This window comes from Giraffa tippelskirchi, chromosome 8 (genome assembly GCF_054371585.1).
Source record: "Giraffa tippelskirchi isolate mGirTip1 chromosome 8, T2T-mGirTip1v1.2.pri, whole genome shotgun sequence".
Taxonomy (NCBI): Eukaryota; Metazoa; Chordata; class Mammalia; order Artiodactyla; family Giraffidae; genus Giraffa; species Giraffa tippelskirchi.
In genome coordinates, this window is record NC_137282.1 from 8,056,242 (window position 1) to 8,079,456 (window position 23,215).

Below are 23,215 nucleotides of genomic sequence, written 5' to 3' on the forward strand. Positions count from 1 at the left end.
GGCCGAGCTCCACCAATGAGAGGAGACGGACGGCCACGCTGCAGAGGGAGGTCAGGCCGCCGGGAGTGTCCGCTGAGCACGTGATGTTGAGATGGACGGTTGTTTTAAGCAACGGTTCAGTAGAAGATGCTGCAACTCGTGGTTTGTTACTGCAGAATGTCTCCTTGAGTTTAAAAATCTGCACCTACTTTAATATGCACGACAGTGCATTTGTTTTCTATCGCTGCTACACGAAACTGCCACCAGCTCGCTGCCTTAAAACAACACCCATTTACTTCCCGATGGTTTTGGAGGTTCAGAAGTCTGGGGTCTCACTGGACGGAAATCAAGCTGTTGGCAGGTCGTGTCCTCTCTGGAGGCCCTAGAGAAGAATGCTCTTCATGTCTGCCCTAGAAACTAGGGTCTGCTTGCAACCTGTGGCCCACGGCCCCTTCCTCCAGCTCCAAGCCAGCAGTGACCAGTGCAGGCTTTGCGGGTGCACTGCTGACACTGAGTCTCCAGTCTCCCTCATTACTTTCAGGGACTCTTGCGGTTACACTGGGTCCACCTAGATCATCCAGGATTAGCTTTCCAACTAAGGTCAGCTGATTAGCAACGTTAATTCCCTCTGCAGTGTAACCTAACACCTTCATAGGCTCAGGGGATTAGGACGCAGACATCCTGGGAGGGGTCACTATTTTCTTGAGCATAAACAGTAGGCTTCCTTCATGAAGACGACGGATAGGGCTTCTCTGGTGGACCAGTGGTTAAGGATCTGCCTTGCAATGTAGGGGACACCAGGTTCAATCCCTGGTCCTGGAAGATTCCACGTGCCGTGGAGCAACTAAGCCCGTGCATCGCAACTACTGAGCCCGCACTCTAGAGCCCACGAGGCACAACTACGGAAGCCCGCTTGTCCAGAGCCTGTGCTCGGCAACAAGAAAAGCTACTGCAACAAGAAGCTCAGGCACCGCCATGAAGGGCAGGGCAGCCCCCACTCGCTGCAACAAGAGACAAGGCCGAGCAGCAGCAGAGACACAGCACAGCCAAAATAAGTAAGGAAATAAATGAATCTTTAAAAAAAAAAAAAAGACAGGTAAGTCAAACCCAAAGGGTAGACATTACGTGACTTACAAAATATTTTATAGAATCCATCTGTATATACACTGGGTGATTGCAGATAGCTGTAATTTCCTGCCCAACACAAACACCGGAGCTCACACACAGCCGTCACCTGGCCCATCCCAGAATCCACTAGTAGACCTTGATACTGAAGACTGATATTAAAGACTGAAGAACAGTCAAACTCAACCTCAGAGCGAATTTCGTGACGTGAACGCGGAACACACCACGGGGTAAGTGGGCACAGGCGCCAACACTGACTGGGCAGCTCAGCCTGGTCCTGTGGTGCCAGGGGAAACCCTGCCTCCCTAGGCCCGAGGGTCCCACCCAGACACAGACGCGTCTTACCCTGCGGCCCTCTAGGAAGGACTCTAAAACATTCCCGTCTTTCCACAACTAATCTTTCACTTCAAACAGAAACCCAGTTAGAAGGACCTTCCGTGGCTAAACACACAGTTTCTCTGGAAAGCAAAATTCAATTAATCATGAACAGACTGTGAAGATGACTTTGAAACTCTGGGGGTGTCTGTCCCCCAGCAGCAATGACACGCCAGGGCATGGATGACTGACTCTACTTGGCTTGGAACCTCCCAGTCTCAGCTCAGTTCTCTGGAATTCCAGATTTGGCCCGAACCATCGTGGTACCCAACTCCTAGGAACTTGGGACAAAATTCAAAAGCAGTGTACCTGGAGAAAATGGAGAAGGGGACCCAGGATGGTATCTCCATCGAAGGCAGTTGACTACGAAGGTCCTTCTAGTCTCTGCAACCTTTGTGCATTTTGAGTACAAAGGTGAGTGTACTCTGAAGTAGGGGCAGCTTGGGGGGACAGCCTCCCTCAGACTCCGGGGACCCCTGGACGGCACTACAGGAGAAGCGAGCCAAAGGCCAGCCTCTGAAGGAGCTGCCGGCCTCCCTGGCAGCCTTTTTCTAATGGCTGGGGGGCCACGAACAGGAAGCCAAGGGGTCTGTCCACACCCTTGGGTCACGAAGTCACCTCCTGTTACCAAGGCAACCACTCAACAGGCCTCTGTGGTCTAAGAGGGGGACTGGGAACACCTTCCTTGTTCCTTCTCGATCCTCCCTCCCAGATGAGTGTTTCGGGAAGGAGGGCCCCAGAGACAGCACCCCAGTCCAGAGTCAGAAGGCTGAGGTCTGGCTGCGGCTCCGCCCTCAACTCAACCTCGGTGACAGGTCCACACGGAGCCGGCTGACCCCGCCCACTCCCCACCTCCAGACCCACCCACAGGAGCTCGAGAGGAAGAAGGTCAGATCACCGGTGATCCTTCGCGCTTCACCTGATGAATATGTGACCTCGAGCTCATTACTTAAGCCTCTGGGTCTTTGTCCAGAAGGTGGGGGTGACAGTACCCTTCCTGGTGCTGTCGGTCAAATGAGAGGGAGCGTCTGACCCTCGGGGGCTTGGAGCACATTCCTACTTCCTCTCCCCACCCCGCCTGCCGTCTCTGCTTCCATCACACTGCCTGCAGCCCGTGCTTTTGTGCCAAGTCCCTTCAGTTGTGTCCAACTCTGGGTGACCCTATGGACTGCAGCCTGCCAGGCTCCTCTGTCCACGGGATTCTCCAGGCAAGAATACCTCACCTCCCGTCATATCCTGCTTGAGGATCCTATCACACCTGAGCACACAGGAGGCACTGTGGATAAAGCACCCAGCACACCTGGCGACGACACCCTCGCTCAGCAGGAGCCGTGATGATTTCTGCACGATCTGATGCTTGTGTTTACACCTATTTGATATGATCCTGAGTATTCATTTCACTCCCTCAACTAGAGCGTCAGCACAGTAAGTCAGGGCCCTCAAAAAGATGGACCCCTGATGGCTCAGGCCAGCGCCCAAAGCCTTTAAGACTTGAAGACACACAGACAGGCTACAGCGAGCTTAGTGTCATCCAGTGAGGGGACAGGTAGAGCTGGCCCTACTCAAGCGGTGACCAGTGTGTCCACAGGGATCAGGCAGCACTTTCCAGCCTTTCCCATCACAGCGCATGGAGGATGTGACATCAGCAAGGTGCCCTGGGACATGTCACTTGCCTAACTCAGGATACCAGTGGTTGTATTTGCAAGGTGCTCTGGAGGCTTCCGGCCCAGACAGGCTGACAGCAGAAGTGATCAGTATCTTAGCTTCTTCCAAATCCACATGGGAGGCTGTGGCCCAAAGCCCCGAAGCTGCCCACACCACACGGGACCCGAGCCCAGGTCCGTGTGATGCAAGCTGTCAGTCCTGGAAGGGGGTGCAGCTGAGGTCACTGAGGTCACCTCCTCTTCTCTTTCTTCCTTTGTGTCTAACAAAACATCCTATTGAAAATACCAGCCCATCTAGACAGTACTTGGGCTGAAGATCTAAGAGAGTATCCACACAGCAGGGACTGTCGAAGCACACGCTTGGCAAGAAAAGCAAAAAAACTCAGGGAGGCAGGTGGGGTCATTTGTTCTACTGCCCCTCCTCCCTGGAGATACTCATTTTCAGGGTCTTTGCTTAGCAAGGAAGACCTACATATTTTGTCATCCAAAGGAGGGTTTTCACTATAATGCTTCAAAACAGGTTAGACTGACGGTGGACAAAACTGAGCCTTTCCAGGGGTGTCCTTGACTTTGGATCCCCACCTGGGAGAGCCCACCAGCCAGTGGATGAGGCGTGAGGCTAGGATTCAAAGAGGAACAGGTTCAAAATATTCCGGCTCCTTTACCTACTAGCTCAGCCCCTCTGGAAAGGAGTTAACCTCCCCACACTTCAGTTTCCTCGGTTACAAACTGAGAGTAAGAACAACAGTACTTCTGCTGGGGGCTGCCGTGCCGACTGGAGACAAAGCAGGTGAAACGTCTCACCCATGCGGGCATGCGGCGCGTTCTCCACAGATGTGGGTCTGATCATTAGGTGTCTCTCATCCGAATGAGGAGCCGAAGCTTAGGCTCTCTCACTGTGACTCCTCCTCTGAGGAAGGAGAAGTATTCTCTCTCATGGACAAGGTACGTGGAGCGTTAGGAAAACATGCATGGCTGTCACGTCCAGTAGAATCCGTGACTCTGCCCAACTGGAGTTATACAGCCACCCCTCTCTCCTGGCTGCCTTCCTCCAGAGGCTCGGAACGCAAGGGGGTCTCCCAGAGAACATCCTGCTCACGTTCTGATCGTGGACGCTGGTGAAGACCCTCCCCTGAGTATCCAGGGCAGCCCAGGGATTTCTCCGACGGGGGGAACAGTCCAGGAGGGCCTAGAGCGCTTCCTGGACTGAGCCAGGTCATGGCCAAGTGCTCACCACACACCTGCGAACGCTGGACGCCTCCCCCCAGCCCCTCACGTCCACCCCACCCCTACGTCCTGCCGACTGTCACCCTGAAAACAGCTCTTAAATCTGCCCGCCTCCACAACCATGAGCCCTGTCCAGTCTCACCTGGAGTACTCCAGAAACCTCACAACTGGTCTCTCCAGTGGACGGGGCAGGGCCAGCGGGGTCCCAGTACCCCAAGAGCTGACGGCTAATACCCAGGAATTTGGTGAGAAAGGTGGTCAAACCGTCAGTGGTTTGAAATAAGCTGGGTGGAAGCTGCTACCCCGTAGAAGTCAGGGCACTTTTGGGGAGAGCTGACTGCCCCACCCAGCACTGCCTGGGCCCCTTCCCATGTGTCCCTCCCCGACCCAGAGTGGGGCTCCCTGCAGCAGCGCCCACCTTCTGCACGTCAGCCTCCCTCACACCCGGCTCCCCACTCGGCAGGGGCTCTGAACAGGCCGCCCCCTCAGCCTGGACCCTCTTCCCAGTTCCCGCCAACCTCAAGTTGTTTGTTCCTCCTGCCCGGCGGTGCCCCCCGGGGCAGCCTTCCCAACCTCCAAGTCCCTCCCGGCCCGCGGTGTAAGGTCTCACCGCTCTGGGGTCCCTCTCCCGGGGCGCGATGACCACAGTTGGGAGCTTACGTTTATAATACTCGATTAATGGCGGTTTCCTTTTTCCAAAAAGGCTGTCATCAAACAGTGGCCGACTCTTGTGCGCCCAATACATGCACAGCACAGAGTTTCTGTGAGGGAACTGGGAGAGGCCCAGAGGCAGACAGGGTCCGGGCTGACGGGAGCCCTCCTCCACAGACACACGGGCTGCGCGGGAGGCTGAGGAGCTCAGGGAGAACCGACGCCCGACTCCGCAGGGTGGGCCTCGCTGACTGACCTGCTGGAGCCCAGAGGGCAGAGGCAGGGAGGGCAGGGGCCACAGATGGCGGGAGGAGAGCTTGTTTTCGGTTTGGTTTTTTTTTTTAAATAAGGTTTTTGAACAGGAGAAGAAACTTGAAATAGAAGACATTCATACACTCTCTCTCTCTCTCAGGCTCACAGCTATAAAGCCAGGAACAGCCTCCATCTGACAACCGTACCCCAAGCCCAGAGGGCACACGGGGGCCCCCCGGGGGTGGAGACGGCAGACAGCGGCCCATCCTGACAGAACTCTCTCTGAAGGAAGCCGAGATGTGGCTGCAGCAGGAGGCGGGCTGGAGCCGAGACTCTGAAGGCCCCGGCCTGTCAGAAAGTGCCCGGCCCAGGTCTGTGTGGGGCTGAGGGAAGAGCTGAGCTCCGGGAGTCACTGAGGGACAGGGGGGCCTAGGGTGCTGCAGTCCACGGGGTTGCAAAGAGTCGGAGACGACTGAGCGACTGAACTGAACTGAGGAAGGAGCTAGCTCTTCCGTCCTGATGCCAGGGCTCTGGCTGCACACCGCCCCCCCACCCCAACCCCCCAGCGACGCAGTTTGCTGGAATCCGGAGCTTCCCGGGTGACTGTGAGAACTACCACATGCAGGACTGTCCTCTGGCCCCCACGTTCCTCCAGGGGCTGCTCCACCCATTGAGAGCTCCACGTCTTCTAGCTGACGGTGGAGGGTGGGGATCTGAGATGACCTCTGCTGTGACTGGCTGCAGGCCGGCATGACTCTCCCCACTGGCTGCAGCCAGGCTCCTGGGAATCCATGTGAAATCCACCAACTCTTCAAGTCCAAAAAGATGCTCAAGGCCCTTCACTAAAAAAGTGGATACCTTCCCTCAAGGGCTTCAGTGTGTCTGAATTTTGGGTCTAGAAGCTAGTATTAGCTGTAGGGTGAGTGAGGGTTCCCCCGGGCAGAAGTCTCCAAACTGGGTATAGGCAGGGGTTTCTCAAGACAAGAATTCAAAAAAACATACACAGGAAATGAAGCTTTGCTGCCACTAACTGTGCAGCACCCTCCTCAGAGCATCTGTCAAGTTGTATGTCACTTCTGACACTCGGGGGATTCCAAGGACAATGGGCCTTCCACCAGCAGGGGCGGACAGGGCCGGTGGGGACATGCCAGAGGTTCTGAGTGCCCCACTTACGTAGAATTATGGACAGTATCATCCGATTTTAATAAGTTCAGTTCAGCCGCTCAGTTGTGTCCGACTCTTTGCGACCTCATGGACCGCACCATGCCAGGCTTCCCTGTCCATCACCAACTACTGGAGCTTCCTCAAACTCATGTCCATTGAGTCGGTGATGCCATCCAACCATCTCATCCTCTGGCGTCCCCTTCTCCTCTTGCCTTCAATCTTTCCCAGCATCAGGGTCTTTTCCAGTCAGTCAGTAATTCCCATCAGATGGCCAAAGTATCAGAGTTTCAGCTTCAGCATTGGTTCTTCCAATGAATATTCGGGACTGATTTCCTTTAGGATGGACTGGTTGTATCTCCTTGCAGTCCAAGGGACTCTCAAGAGTCTTCTCCAACACCACAGTTCAAAAGCATCAATTTTTCAGCACTCAGCTTTCTTTATGGTCCAACTCTCGCATCCATACATGACTACTGGAAAAACCATAGCTTTGACTAGGCAGACCTTTGTTGGCAAAGTAATGTCTCTTCTTTTCAATATGCTGTCTAGGTTGGTCATAACTTTTCTTCCAAGGAGCAAGCATCTTTTAATTTCATGACTGCAGTCACCATTTGCAGTGATTTTGCAGCCCCCAAAAATAAAAGTCGCTCACTGTTTCCATTGTTTCCCCATCTATTTGCCATGAAATGATAGGACTGGATGCCATGATCTTAGTTTTATGAATGTTGAGTTTTAAGCCAACTTTTGCACTCTCCTCTTTCACTTTCATCAAGAGGCTCTTTAGTTCTTCTTTGCTTTCTGCCATAAGGGTGGTGTCATCTGCCTATCTGAGGTTATTGATATTTCTCCCGGAAATCTTGATTCCAGCTTATGCTTCATCCAGCCCAGCATTTCGCATGATGTACTCTGCATATAAGTTAAATAAGCAGGGTGACAGTATACAGTCTTAATGTACTCCTTTCCCAATTTAGAACCAGTCTGTTGTTTCATGTCCAGTTCTAACTGTTGCTTCTTGACCTGTATACAGATTTCTCAGGAGGCAGGTCAGGGAAGAATTTTCCACAGTTTATTGTGATCCACAGTCAAAGTCTTTGGCATAGTAAATAAAGCAGAAGTAGATGTCTTTCTGGAATTCTCTTGCTTTTTCTATGATCCAGCGGATGTTGGCAATTTGATCTCTGGTTCCTCTGCCTTTTCTAAATCCAGCTTGAACATGTGGAAGGTCACAGTTCGGGTACTGTTGAAGCCTGGCTTGGAGGATTTTGAGCATTACTTTGCTAGCGTGTAAGATGAGTGCAACTGTGCAGTAGTTTGAACATTCTTTGGCATTGCCTTTCTTTGGGATTGGAGTGAAAACTGACCTTTTCCGGTCCTGTGACCACTGCTGAGTTTTCCAAATTTGCTGGCATATTGAGTGCAGCACTTTCACAGCATCATCTTTTAGGATTTGAAATAGCTCAACTGGCATTCCATCACCTCCACTAGCTTTGTTCGTAGTGATGCTTCCTAAGGCCCACTTGACTTCACATTCCAGGATTTTAATAAAATGACGCTCATAAAATGGACGAGTGACTTAAAGAGATTTTTGTGGAGAATTTCAGTGTATGTAACACCAGGACAAACAGGAATAGAGAAGCCCTAATACTCATGGAGTGAAAAACTCATGTGTCAAACACATTAAGAAAATAATGAGGATCTATCAGATCTAAAAGGAAATTGGCCCAAAGAATTCAAAATTATAAAAATTATTTGAAACGCACATGTTCATCCATCATTCTCAACGATAATTCTCATTTTCATGTGCCTCTGTATAACTTTTGCTGTGAGGTATTGCAAACAATACTAGGAAGACACCTTAACTGGTACGTAGTTAAAATGTTTTTTTAAATTAATTTTTAAAAATATTTTAAAATATTTTATTATTTTCACACTTTAGATTTTTCTAAAGTGTGAAAACATGTTTGTATGTTTTGTAACATCTAATACATTAGTACACAATACATTAGTAGGTGATAAGGTTAGCAAAGATACATAACTTTTAAAATTTATATTTGAGGCTGAAAGTTAAATTTTTTTTTTTTTTTTTTACTATATATTTAGGTGACATAGTCAATAAAGCATGGAGACCACTAAGCTAGAGTCAGCTTCGGGGACCTGAGGCCGTTTTCCCAGGCCCCTTCTCTCCCAAGAAGTCCAAGGCCAATGTGAGCCCCATTCACCGGGGCGGGGGTGGGGTGGGGGTGAGACTTAGTCTGCACCCCCCCAACCCTGCCGCCCCCCGGCTCCTCCCAGCAGCATAGAGCCTACCTGATTGTGCCATCGGATGACGTTCCCAAATCCCCCTGTCCCAAGCCGCTCTTTCATTTCCCAGGCCCCACATGTCTGGGTTGGCAGGGAAGGTGACCAGCTCATACTGAAGTCCTGCTAACGCTGCAAGCAATGTGGGGTAGGGGGGACAAAAGGTGGTGGTTAAGGAAAAGTGAGAAGATGGACAAGGTTAAGAGATGCCACAGCGCTTCGATGGGAAAGAAAAATCGGGACTGACTTTTCATCTCCGTACATAAAAGCAGGTGGTCGGTCTGGTTTTCGTTTGGGGAGCCAAGTCCTGTCTTTCGCAGCCCCCCACCCACCCCACCCCACCCCACCCCACCCCACCCCGAAGCTGTATGGAAGCAGCAGGGGGGGCTGCGGGTCCCGCCAAGGACAGGACGCCCCAGCGCCCAGGACCTGCCAGGGGGATCCCCGGGCTGCGCCCCCGCTCGGCGCCTCCCCGCTCGGCCCCCCGCGGCCCCGACGAATCACCGCCGGGTCCCGGGCCCCCGCCCAGCACCACCCCGCCGCGGCCGGGCTCCGGGGCCTCCCAGCCCTCCCCGCCCGGGAAGCCCAGGACTCGGGGCCGGTCACGCGCGTCTCTGGGAGCCTCGGAGAGGGGGGGCGAGTGGCACCGGGGGCGCCCGCCCAAGGCACTCACCTGGCGGCGGGGCGCAAGCGCCGCCCCGAAGACATGAACGCAGGGGCCTCGGAGCCGCCAGACAGGCGCCACTTCCTCAAACACTTCCTGCTCTGACGTCACGGGGCACGTGGGTCGCGGCCTTAAAGGGGCCGCCGGCCCAGACTTCCCCGCCCCTGCCCAGTGACCAACCCCCGGGGAAAACGCCCCCGCGTGCTTCAGACGTGCGACTTCTACCTGAGCGCTTTCTGGGACGGGGAAGATGGGGATTTCCTCACCTGGCGCCCCTCCTCCCCCCGCTCCGGGGTCAGCCTGACCACGCTTCCTAGACTTTGAAGTGGGGGAATTTCCCGCTCCCTCCTCGCTAGGATGGATTTAGGGACGCTTTACAAGAATTACCCTGGGTCTCTAGCTTTTCCGGCTTCAATCCCTCCCCTGGTCTGGAGACTGCTGGGCTCAGATCGAGAATGATAAATCACACCTGTAGTCCCTAAGGGTGACAACGTCCGCTTCCCCCTTAAAAAAATTAAGATGAGGGAGGGGAAAAATCTAATTGTGTAACGCAAAACTGCAGGTTCAGCCCCAGTAACGAGCGGAAATTGTGAGACTAGCTCTCAGCCTGTTAATCCTTCATCTCCTACCTGCTTTTCATCATGATTCGATTTTATTATTGAGTTTCTCAGTTCGAGGGCAACATATTAGCAGACAAAGGTGTGTGTGTGTGTGTGTGTGTGTGTGTGTGTGTGTATTATTACTCAAGCAGGGGTAAAGTATCAAAGGCAATCTGAAGATAATAGCTCACTTTACAGAGTGACAGAGTGCTTAATAAGTCAGTCAGTAAAGTTCAGTTGCTCAGTCGTGTCCGACTCTGTGACCCCATGGACTGCAGTACACTAGACTTCCCTGTTCATCACCAACTCCCGGAGCTTGCTCAAACTCACTTCCATCGAGTCGATGATGCCACCACCCCACCACCCCCATCTCATCCTCTGTCATCCCCTTCTCCTGAATTCAATCTTTCCCAGCATCAGGATCTTTTCCAGTGAGTCAGTTCTTCGCATCAGGTGGCCAAAGTATTGGAGCTTCAGCTTCAGCCATCAGTCCTTCCAATGAATATTCAGGACTGATTTCCTTTAGGATGGACTGGTCGGATCTCCTTGCTGACTAGGGACTCTGAAGAGTCTTCCCCAACACCACAGTTCAAAAGCATCAATTCTTTGGCTCTCAGCTTTCTTTAGAGTCCAAATCTCATATCCATACATGACTACTGGAAAAACCATAGTCTTGACTAGACAGACCTTTGTAAGTGCCTGACACTAAATTCTGTACTTAGGTTTCCTCATCCAATCCTCAAGGCCACCCTACAAATTGGACAGCACTGCATTATTATTATCTCCATTTTACAGATGAGAAGACTGAAGCACGGAGAGGAAACATCTTCATCCCACAGTCACAGGCTTTTAAGTGGATAATGATCTGATGTTCAAACCTCAGCCGCCTTTTTTGAGTGCAAGTTTTTAGCGTGTAGCTAAAAGTAGCATACTAGTAAGTTCAGAAGGATTTTACATCCAGGTACTGCTGTTGACCATCTCTGGGACTTTAGGGCAAGTTACTCAGACCACTCCAAGCAGCCCGTTGCTCTTTAAAATGTAGGCAACATTGATGGATGGACTTGGAGGGCATTATGCTTAGTGAAATATGTCAAACAGAGAAAGGCAAATACGGTATGATATCACTTATATGAGGAATCTAAAAAAATACAACCAACTAGTGAGTATAACAAAAAACAAGCAGAATCACAGATATAGAGAGCAAACTCGTGGTTATGAGTGGGAAGAAGGTTGTGGGGAAGGACATGATAGGGGTAGGGAATTAACAAACTACTATGTATAAGATAAATAAGTTATGAGGATACATTGTATAGCATGGGGAATATATCTAATATTTTGTAATAACTATGAAAATGAAAGTGAAAGTCATGCAGTCATGTCTGACTCTTAGTGACCCCTTAGACTATACAGTCCATGGAATTCTCCAGGCCAGATTACTAGAGTGGGTAGCCTTTCCCTTCTCCAGGGGATCTTCCCAACCCAGGGATCAAATCCAGGTCTCCCATGTTGCAGGCAGATTCTTTACCAGCTGAGCCACAAGGGAAGCCCAAGAATACCGGAGTGGGTAGCCTATCCCTTCTCCAGTGGATCTTCCTGACTCAGGAATCAAACTGGGGTCTCCTGCAGTGCAGGCAGATTCTTTACCAACTGAGCTAGAGTATAATCTGTAAAAATTTTGAATCACTATGTTGTGTACCTTAAACTAATATAGTAAATCAACTATGGTGCTTGGTTCTAAGTTGCTTCAGTCATGTCCGACTCTTTGTGTCCCTGTGGACCATAGCCCACCAGGCTCCTCTGTCCATGGGATTCTCCAGGCAAGAATACTGGAGTGGATTGCCATGCCCTCCTCCAGGGGATCTTTCAGAGCCAGGGACTTAAACTACATTTCCCATGGCTCCTGCATTGCAGGCAGATTCTTTACTGCTGAGCCACCGAGAAGCCCCTAGATCAGCTATACTTTGATTTTTAAAAATGTAGACAGCATAAGGTTGAATTGCATGAAATTATCATTTTTTAAATAAAACAAAACCAGTTGAAACATCAGCAACAAAGATTAGCAGTTTTATGTGGTTCAGCCTGAAAGCAACAGAGTGCACATATCAGAGTTGGGAGGGTCTGGGGAGCTTGTTATGAAGGACAGGTGATAAGACGGTAAAAGCCGTGCCTGACACAGAGGAACTCTGACCTGGACACAGCCTGAGTCTGAAGTTAACTCTTAGGAACAGACATCAGCACGAACAGAGGGGTCAGTGTGACCAGGGTTGACCCGGGCGTGCCAGGATGCTCAGAGTTTCTTCATTTATACTATTGCCTCTGCTAAACAACACACTTGACCTCAAAGCAGAAAGAGAAAGGAATATGAATAAATAGTTGTAAAGCACCTAGAATAGTGCCTGACATATTTTCAGTGCAATATGTTTCTTTAATAAATCAATTTTAAAAATAAATTTATTTTCATAAATAAAATTTGATTGAACTCTTATGGGTGCTGGGCCCTATGTAGAGTCTGTTTCCTGTGCGGCATCAAAAAAGATTTCCTTTTTCTCCTGTCCTCTGAAAATCACTGTCCCTGAGAAACTTAATGAGACATCCATTGATATGCTAAAAGTTCACTCTGTGCCACTATAATTTAAGCATTCTCATTTGCTCAGCTCAAAATAACTTTGTTTGCAACTGAATATAAATCTCTCTAATAAGTCACATATTGCTGGATTTAAAAAAAAAAAAATTAATGACAGCCCAGGAAGGAGTCTCTGGGTTTTATCCCATCCCAAGATGTTTATCGTGTTAAACCCCTTATTCCCTCCAGATAAGATGTACTCACTGCCTACATCTGGTCTTTATCCCCTTCTAGAGATGAGTGAGCTGATTGTTTACACAAAATTATGTTCAGATGCAGAAGAAAAATCTTTCTTTTTCTTCCTGTTTTGAGGCTGAATATGCTATTTTGGGTAATCCAGAGCACTGAGCAGCTTGAGTGCCTGGCACAACCCTGGGTACCACTGTACCAGGGGCTCTAGCTCTCATCAGAGGTATCTAGAATCGTACTGGAGGCATGCGACTCCCTGAGAGTCACCAAATAAATGATGAGCGATGGGGACCAAGCAATACAGAGTCCAGTGCTAATCTGTTCTGCTGTAGAGGCCATATGGTATTGCTGATAAGAATACCATTTCCCAGGGGGTTATTTTAAAATAAAAATCTTCAGAGGGTAAGTCAAAGATAACTATCCTCTTGCTCCATCTTTGAGAACCAAGCAGAACTGAGCTCCCTTGAGTAGGGAAAGGACTGTTTTCTGAGCAATCTGGAAGCTGAGTCATACATAGTAAGAAAAGGCAGATTGAAAGATAAGGAGGCGCAAAAACAGATCCCTGGGCGACGGAGGAATTCCCCAGGCCTCCAGCCCTGGAGTCAGCTCTGGTTCAGTGATTTCAGCAATTCTTTGTTTTATCCCAGTCCTGCGGGGAGAGGACTCTGCAAGTCAGGACCTGTTCCTGCAACAAACAAAAATTCTCTTGTCACAAAGGTTGGAAAACGTGTTTAGTTGGAGGACGTGAAGACATCCGCCTTTCTTCTAGGGAAGACGGTGGGAGGCAAGCGTGGGCTGACAGAGACTGACGGTGAGAATGAACTCGAGTCCATCTTTCGCACAGAGCCAGCTGCAGTGAGGAAGGGAAGAACATGCAGTCAGCTTGTCCCTCTGTGAATGAGACCCGGGCCAGCTGGCTGTCGTGCCTCAAAGCTTGGGTGAAACACATAGAGCTGGGATTAGGGGCCCTGAGTCACTCTTCTTGGAGGGATGATTTCCTGGGGGAGGAAATCAGTTTGTAAGCTCCCTTCATTTTTACATGCATAGGTTTTTATTCCCGTAAATTCAGATGAAAGAGGAAGAAGTTGCCCATCCCTTGGCCGTGGTGGCGGGGAAACCGTGAATGTGGGTTGGGTGTGTGTGTTCTTCCTGGTAGGATGTTTCTTAGTACACCTTAGTTCTGAGGTCTTAACCTGTACTCCACAGGGGCAGAGATGTGGTTCACTGCTGCATTCCCAGTGCCTGGAACATCATAGGTGCTCAATAAGAATGTACTGAATGGATGGGGAATTGGCCAAGGCAGACTGGTGATACTGTACTGTACCCTTTAACATTTGTGTAGAAGTGGTCTCTGGAGTCAGAGATGTGATCGTAATCCTGACTCTGTATTTTTTTGTTTTGTGAAGAGGCAGTTCACTGGACCTCACTGAGCTTTACTTTTCTTATCTCTAAATTGTTGTTGTTGCTAAATTGCTCAGTCATGTCCAACTCTTTACAACCCCTTGGACTGCACCATGCCAGGCTTCCCTGTCCTTCACTATCTCTCAGAGTTTGCTCAAGTGCGTGTTTGAGGTTCTCCTATGGAGGGACGGGTCAGCAGTGGCCTCCTGTAGGGACAGGGGCTCTGGCTGCAGCAGACCTGGGAGGCGGGGCATGTGACATAAGTCCTCTTGGGAGAGGTTGCCATTAGCCCCACTACAAGAGCTGCCGGGTGGGCAATCCACACACTGGAGAACAATTATATCAAAGAAGTTCTCGAACTGTTCTGAAAGTCTGAAGCCCCACAACAGACATCCCAACCTGGCGATCTGGTAAAAAGACGGGGAATCCCCAGGGAACCTGACTTTGAAGGTCAGCAGGATTTTATTACAGAACTTCCACAGGACTGGGAAAACACAGACTCTTGAAGGGCACAAACACTACCTTGCGTGCACCAGCACCCAGGAGCAAGGAGTGCTGACCCCCCCAAAAGACTGACTCACCTATGAGTGTTTGGGAGTCTCCGGCGGAAGCCTGGGTCAACAGTGGCCTGCCACGTGGTCAGGGTCACAGGCAGCAGCAGTCCTGGGAGGTGCAGCATGCTGGCAGAAGTCCTTTTGGAGGAGGTCACCATTATCCCAAAGAAAGTGAAAGTGAAAGTGAGGTCGCTCAGTCATGTCCCACTCTTTGTGACCCCATGGACTGTAGCCTACCAGACTCCTCCGTCCATGGAATTTTCCAGGCAAAAGTACTGGAGTGGGTTGCCATTTCCTTCTCCAGGGGATCTTCCCAACCCAGGGATCGAACCCGGGTTTCCCGAATTGTAGGCAAACACTTTTACCATCTGAGCCACCAGAGAAGTCATCCCGTAGAACCTATAGCCTATGATAGAGACTGGAGCTCCTAGGACGGGGCCCCTCAGGACAAAATACTGAGAGGGAGCACAGCCTAACCCATCAGCAGAAAATTGGATTAAAGATTTACCGAGCATGGCCCTGCCCACCAGAACAAGACCGTTTCCCCCATAGCCAGTCCCACATCAGGAAGCTTGCACAAGCCTCTTGTCCTCATCCATCAGAGGGCAGACAGAAGGAAAACCATAATCTCTAAAGTGGGGGCTAGTAATCATTAAAAAGTCTACAAATAACAAATGCTGGAGAGGGTGTGGGGAAAAAGGGAACCTTCTTACAAAGCTGGTGGAACTGTAAATTAATGCAACAGCTATGGAGGGCTTTCAAAAAACTAAAAATAGAGTTACCCTATGATCCTGCAATCCTACTCCTGGGCATCTATCGGGACAAAACCATAATTCAAAAAGATCCATGTACCCCTGTGTTCATTGCAGCACTATTTACAGTAACCAGGACATGGAAGCAACCTAAATATCCATTGACAGATGAACAAGTAAAGAAGATGTGGTACATATATACAATGGAATATTACTGAGCCATAAATAAGAATGAAATAATGCCATTTGCATCAACATGAATAGACCTAGATATTATCATACTAAGCCAAATAAGTCAGATAAAGACAAATACTATATGATTTCACTTAAATGTGGAATCTAAAATATAACATAAATGAATTTATGTATGAAATTGAAACACTCACAGACACAGAGAACAGACTTGCGGTTGTTAAGGGAGAAGCAGGAAGGGGAGGGATGAAGTGGAAGTTTGGGATTAACAGATGCAAACTATTGTATAGAGTCTGGATAAACAACAAGGCCCTATGTATAGCCCAGGGAACTGCATTCAATGTCCTGTGATAAACCATAATGGCAAAGAATATGAAAAAGAATATGCATACGTGTATAACTGAATCAGTTTGTTACATAGCAGAAATTAGCCCAACTTTTTAAATCAACTATACTTCAACAAAATTAAACAAATAAATTGGGGGCTAATAAAACGTACTCCTTGTGGTTGTATGGTTTAAGTGAGATAATATATATAAAGTGCCTAATACAGAGCTTGGTGCTTATTACGACCTCTTTGAACAGTAGCTATTAATACTGTTGTTTTTAAAATGCAATAATCCAGAATGCAACTGAAATCCTCGTCCTTGGTGATTCAGGTGGAAGGGGCTCCAGCCCACCCCCACTTACAGTGAAAAGCCCTGTTTCCCTTTAGCTTTCCTGTCTCTCCAGGAATCGGATGCTAGAGGTGGTGTGTGATGCTGGGTGAGACCAGGAGCACGTTCCGCAGGCTCCTCTGCTTCTGAGCTCCTGCTTTTGCTCAGTTCTTAACTGTCCTTTCTAAGTCACTCTTCCTCTTTACCACTGCCAGCTATTTTGTCTCCACACTCTCTTCTAGTCCCAAAGAGCCGTGATCACTAATGTTTTTTTTTTTTTCTTAAATAACTTCAGCTTTTTACTGACCCATGTTATGAGAGATATTTAATCAAAAAGACGCAAGCCTAGGTCATCATCGGACCCCTAGGATTCTTCTGTCTTTGCTTTCACCCTCTTCTCCTCCTCCGGGCAGCAGGGCTGGAGGCAAAGGGCCACGAGCCCCTGTGCTATCCCTGAGGCTCCCAATGACGCTGACCAGGGCCTTTGCAAATCAGCTGGCCAGAGGCTTCAGCATTTCCCCCAGCTGCTTGAAGGAGGGAGTTGCTCTTCTCTGTGACTGTCACCACAGTGGCCCAGGATGGTGGCCCAGGGCTGGGCTGGTGGCCGCCAGGCCGGGTGCCGATGGCTGCTGCATGCAGGGATGGTCCCCTCTCCCAACACTGCCAGCATCCTGCCTGCCTGCCTGCTCTGTGCCCTGTTGTCCATGCATCAACTCCTGCTGCCCAAGGCGCGATAATAGCAAACAGGAAGGCTCCACAGTACCCGCTCAGTAATTATTTCATCAGTTTCAATTAATCTTTTCACCACCCTGGGTTTGTATATCCTGTGCTCTGCCCAGGCCTTCTGCTCCAATGCATCCAAGTGATCATTCGCAGACAGACCCGTACTTCACAGTCTCTGCCAAAGATTCTAAGAGATGGAGGACTTGCATCCCAGTCCCACAGGCAATTTGAAATAAATGTCAGACAGCTTCTCTTCAGCGTTCCCATTCCCACATAGCCTAGATCCCCGACTGACACCCCCACCCCAGTCCCCCAACCCTGCCGACTCTGGTCCCCATCCCCACTTGCCCTGGCTGCCCAGTTCCAAGCCTCCTACTCCTGGACAAAGAACCATATTCCTCCCACATCTCAGGCAGAGCAGCCTGCTCTCCTTGGCCACAATCCCGCCTCTCGCCCCCCCCACCCCTCCCCCTCTGCTCAGTTAGGTCCCCAACAGGGCCAGAGGCCCAGGGGCGGCCAGCGTCACTTCTGAACTTGGATTGAAATCCCAGAATCCTAGGCTGGGGCCTCGAGCTGGTCCTCTCCGTCGCTGGCCCTGCCCACCTGTTCTCCAGAGGCTGCCCTCAGATTTGATAAATTCTGCCTTCCCTTAGCGGAGAAGGCAATGGCACCCCACTCCAGTACTCTTGCCTGGAAAATCCCATGGACGGAGGAGCCTGGTAGGCTACAGTCCACGGGGTCGCTAAGAGTCGGACGACTGAGCGACTTCACTTTCAATTTTCCCTTTAATGCACTGGAGAAGGAAACGGCAACCCACTCCAGTATTCTTGCCTGGAGAATCCCAGGGACGGCGGAGCCTGGTGGGCTGCCGTCTATGGGGTCGCACAGAGTCGGACATGACTGAAGCGACTTAGCAGCAGCAGCAGCAGCAGCAGCCTTCCCTTAGAAGACAGGAACACCAACAGACCATTTTGGGTCCTAAATAATAAAAAAAATAAAAAAAAAATTTTTTTTGTTTGGCTGCGCTGGGTCTTTCGGTGCTTTGCGAGGGCTTTCTTTAGTGACCAGGAACGAGTCTCTGGTTGTTGTGCCCAGGTTTCTTATTGCCGTGGCTTCTCGTGTCATGGAGCATGGGCTCTAGGCGCTCAGACTTCAGTAGTTGCAGCAAACAGGCCTGAGGTTGCAGCTCCCTGGCTCTGCAGCACGGACTCAGTAGTCACGCCTTGGCTTAGTTGCTCCTCGGCATGTGGAATCTTCCTGGACCAGGGATGGAGCCTGTGTCCCCTGCATTGGCAGGCAGCTTCTCATCTACTGAGCCACCAGGGAAGTCCCCTAAATAATGAAATTCCCCCCCACCTCTGCTGCTTCTACTGCTACCTACCAGTCTGAATCAGTTCGTGCTGTTCTGGTGGGTGGGTCTGTGTAGTGGGCAGAACCCAGAGGGATGGTTCTTAGGAGAAAAAAATTGTAGACCCTACTCATTTCATTCCCAGAGGCTGTCGGGTCACTTGAACACTAGAGAAACTCTCCTTCATTTTGAGCATTAAAAAAAAATTAGGCTTAGGGACTTCCCTGGTGGTCTGATGGTTTAAGACTTCACCTTGCAATGCAGGGGGTGCAGACTGATCCCCAGTCCAGGGAGCTAAAAGCCCACCTGCCTTGTGGCCAAAAAACATAAAACAGAAACAATATTGTAACAAATTCCATAATGACTTTAAAAATGATCCATATCAAGGAAAATCTGTAAAAAAAAAAATTAGGTTTATAGAAGTATCATTGACATACTATAAAAAGGTACCGATTTTCACTGAAGGAGTTATTTTACCACTGCATGTAGCCTAGCAGCTCTCCTGTGAATCACCTGGTAGAATGTCTCCATCACCCAGAGTCTGCCTCCCTTGGGCTTCCTCATGGTCCACCCCGCCCCACCCCCAGCCCAGCCCCTGGCCAGCACTGATGCTGTTGTCACTGCAGTTACGCAGTTTGGCCCATGATCATGTCACTTCTAATCTACCATTTCTAGAGAACCGCTGAGGTGTGGCCAGGCTGCTGGATTGAGCTGGGTTTCTCCTGCCAAAGAGTCAAGAGGCTGGAGATGACCAAGCAGACACACTGGGAAGGGCCGGGGTCAGCGGCTCCAGGCCCGGCTGAGCCAGCCAAGGAGGGGAGGAGGGCTCAACGTTCGGCCCAGGAATGAGGAACAGAGAGAAGAGAGAAAGGCCAGCTCACTCCAGAGGGAGAAGGGGGCCACGTGGCCAGAGATGGGAACTTGAATTAAAGGCCTGCTCTGTGTTGCAATTCAACTGTCAGACCTCAGCCCATCCTGAGCCCAGGGTGCTGTCAGCACGTCCCCTGGTGGGGAGGGGGGTGTCTGTCCTACCTGCCTGCCTTTTCTGCGGGAGGCTGGCCAGATCTCCAAATAGATAAAGCAGATCTTGGAATCCCCACCTGCTTCCTGCCTCCTCCAGGCTGGGGCCTCTCTGTCTCCAAAGACATCTCACCCAGCTTCTCTCTCCCCTGGGCCTCGGGCTCCAGCTTCATGTCCTTTTCCGTGAGGGGGACCAATTGCAGGGCATTTGCATTTAATTGGAGAAAGAAAAGGAAGTGAATTCACATCTTTTACCAGACGGAAGGAAAAATTCAAACAGGAGGAAACGAACTAAATGAAAAGTAAAAAATTCTCTCTTTAGGTCTTAATTGTTGGTCTGTCCCCCCAAAAGCCGTCACATCACTATTTCCTGTAGATCCTTTGTAGGGGGAGGGACATATTGTCTAAAACAGCACCATACACACCAGGCCCTGTACCTTCCCTTCTTTGCTGCGTAAGTCTTGGGACTCTTTCCATGGCAGGATATGTATTAATTTTGATATAATTTCAGATTTTCAGAAAACCTGCAAGAACAGTAGAAGGAACCCTGTACACCCATGAGCCAGATTCACCGATGACTGATATTTCACCCCCTTTGCTTTACCTATCTGCCCATCTACATATTACTCTTCTGAACCATTTTGGATGACGTTAAAGACCGTCTACCTCTTACCCCAAATTACCTCAGTGTGTATTTGCCAAGGGCAGGACCTTCTTTACCATAACCACACTCCAGTTATTACTATCAGGAGATTTAACATTCATATGTAGCTGTTATCTGATTGGCAGTCCATGCTTAAATTCCTCAAGTGTTCCTGTCATGTCCTTTATGGCTTTTTCCCACCCACGCCCGACCCTCTATCTAGGATCTAATCAGGGTCACACGTTGCGTTTCATTGCACTATCTCCTTAGTCTCCTCCAATCTGGAAAAATTCCTCAGCCTTGCTTTGTCTTCCTGGAACTAAACGTTTTGAAAGAGTACACCCCAGCTGTTTTGTAGAATGTACCTCAGTAGGGGTTCACCTGACGTGATGTCATAACTTGATGGCACATCAAGGTATCTTGGAGGGGTCTGATGTCATTTTATCCCACTTGTTCTCTGTGTCTTTAACTTCGATCAGTTGGTTTAGGTGGTTTCTGTCAGATTTCTCCACTCATAAACTTACTATTTTCCCCTTGTAATTAAGGTGTAGTTTGTGTAAGAAATACAACTCCTAAAAAAAAAAAAAAAAAGAAATCCAACTCCTCGTCAGATTTTCATCCATTTGCTTCCAATCCGCTGAGGATGTTCTAACTCTATTATTCCCATTCTTGTATTCTACTGCAAAGAACTTGATTTTTTAGCTGGCATTCAACTGTAAAGAAGGGCTTTCCTCTTTCCACCGTTTATCCATGTCTTTGTTTTGTTTATATTAGCTTAAGCCTTTGCATTCTTATTTTATTCAATGGATTGTAATCCAGTGTTATTATTTTTATAAATTAAAACAATTTAAGCTATTTTTATTAATTTTGATGCTTAAATTATCTCAGCTAGCCAGTGAAAGCCACTTCAACTTGGCTTCCGTCTCATTTTGGTGAGTTCCCATCATTCTCCGAGCCCTTCCTTAGATTCTGGTAATGTTTTGGCACCAAAATGTTCCAGGGTTTTCTCACACTTTCTATGCCACCGTCCTGGAATCAGCCTTTTCTCCAACAAGTCCTGGTTCCTTTTAGTGGAAAATGATATTTGGAAGCCAAGATTAGGGAGCTGGCAGCATATACATGTTCACCTAATTGATTTATCAGCTGGATATGATTCTGTTGTATGTATGTAGCACGATTTCTAACCAGTCACCTCTTCATGAACATTTGTAGTGTTAATTCTAGTGATTAGAAAAGTGCACTGCTGTGACTATTCTTGGCTTACATTTGGGAATATTCGTGTAGAGAAGATTTCTAGCAGTGAAATGCTCAATCAGGTTTATGGGTTCAAAAATGTGATAGGAAATGGAAAAGAATATGTATGTATGTATTACTGAATCATTTTGCTGTACAGTGTAATCAATACAACATTGCAAATCAACTATACTCCAAAAAAATACATTTTTAACAAATGTGACAGATGTTTTCAATTATTCTTAGAAAAAAATTACTCTATATCAGTGATGGAATGTCTATTAACCTGAATCTTTCTAACTCTGAATACTATAAAAAATTTTAAATTTTGTCAATTTGATTATGATTTTAAGTGGATTTCTTGTGTTACAAGTGATATTGACAATCTTTCATTGCTTTATTGGCCATTTGTATTTCATACTGCCTGGTCAAATCCTTTTCCCATAAACACACATTCTCTTTATTCTTATGATATAGACCTTCCTTGTAAACAAAGATATTAACCTTTTGATAAATTTTTTCCCCAATTTATTTTCTGACACTGCTGAGTGTGATTTTTTTTAAAAAATTTCCAATAGCATATTTATTGACTTTTCTTTTTTTTTTTTAATTTCTTTATTTTAATTGGAGGCTAATTACTTGACAATATTGTAGTGGTTAGTTTATTGACTTTTTGAGGCTTCTAGGCTTTATATTCTGATTAGACAAACCCTCCCTACTACAAGATCATCAATAAACCTCACTCGAGTTTTCTCTTTGTACTTTTGTGTTTTCTTTTTAAAAATTATTTATTTATTCATTTTTGGCTGTGCTGGGTCTTCATTGCTGTGTGCAGACTTTCTCTAGTTGCAGACAGCAGGGATTATTCTTCGTTGCGGTGCAAGGATTTCTCACTGCAGTGGCTTCTCTTGTTCCAAAGCACAAGAGGGGCTTAGCTGCCCCTCGGCATGTGGAAACTTCTCAGACCAGGGATCAAACCTGTGTCCCCTGCACTGGTAGGCGGATTCTTAAACACTGGATCACCAGGGAAGCCCTGTGTTTTCTTTTTTAAGTTTAATAGTTTATTTAGAATTTTGTTATGTGGAAAGAATGAGGTAGGGATTTATCACTATTTTCCCAGTGCCCCAGGAGGCTAGTTGCAGCCATTTATTAGAAAATCCATCTTTTCCCCACTGCACTGAAGATCACCTTTATCAGAACCTTCATCCTCCTTTGTTTTGATTCTGTTTCTGAGCTCTATTTTGTGTCATTCACCTCTCTTTTATTCTCTGGGTGTGTGTGGGGGGAACTATTTTAATGATGGCAGCTTCATGCTGTCTGAATATCTGGAAGATGATAGATGATCATATTTAAACCTCAAAATAACAGAGAGAAAAATGTTTCTCCCATCATTGCTAATGAGGAAATGGAAGTGACAAGAGACATCTTGCTCCAGGCTGGAGAGAAGTTACTAGAACACCTGGACCCACTCCAAACTGTGCATTGCTTTCCTGGATTTTTTTTTTAAGTGTGACTTTACAGCAGGGCTTAGTGGGTTCTGAAGTCCTACTAGGGCTCATAAGAGCCAAAAAGTCATTGGCTTTATCCTGGGACAAAGTTCTTGCAGTTCATCTTAGATACTCCTAATTAATAAGAATATTCCTTGCTCTGTGTAATAAGGTGTTTCTGAAAGGTTGTATTAGCCAATTTTTGCAAAGTAAATCCTTTTTCAAATGAACCAGAGGAGTTCTCTGTTGAAAGAAACTTCAGAGATCTAGCAAAGCAGAGTGCTCTTGCAATTGTAAAAATTTCTCCTTCACTGATCTTTTTGTGACTCTCATGTGGAGCGGATATTCAGACCTCTTAAAAAGAGGCACACCCATTCTCTTAGAAGCTAATTGCATATG

At 48.3% G+C, this 23,215-nt stretch overlaps 1 protein-coding gene across 6 annotated transcripts in view; it reads right to left on the reverse strand.

Moving 5' to 3' along the window:
- IKBKB (inhibitor of nuclear factor kappa B kinase subunit beta) overlaps positions 1 to 9,499 on the reverse strand; it is a 50,662-nt gene extending 41,163 nt beyond the window's left edge. For 5 of the 6 annotated variants that reach the window (XM_081519085.1, XM_081519082.1, XM_081519087.1 and 2 more), the window contains exons 1-2: positions 9,406 to 9,499; positions 8,742 to 8,864 (exon numbers count right to left, since the gene is read on the reverse strand). In XM_081519085.1, the coding sequence (XP_081375211.1) occupies positions 8,742 to 8,846 (105 nt within the window). In that variant the 5' untranslated portion in view covers positions 8,847 to 8,864; positions 9,406 to 9,499. The remainder of the gene's footprint in view (positions 1 to 8,741; positions 8,865 to 9,405) is intronic. The other variant, XM_081519086.1, reaches the window with a different exon arrangement.
- Positions 9,500 to 23,215: the final 13,716 nt, after the last annotated feature.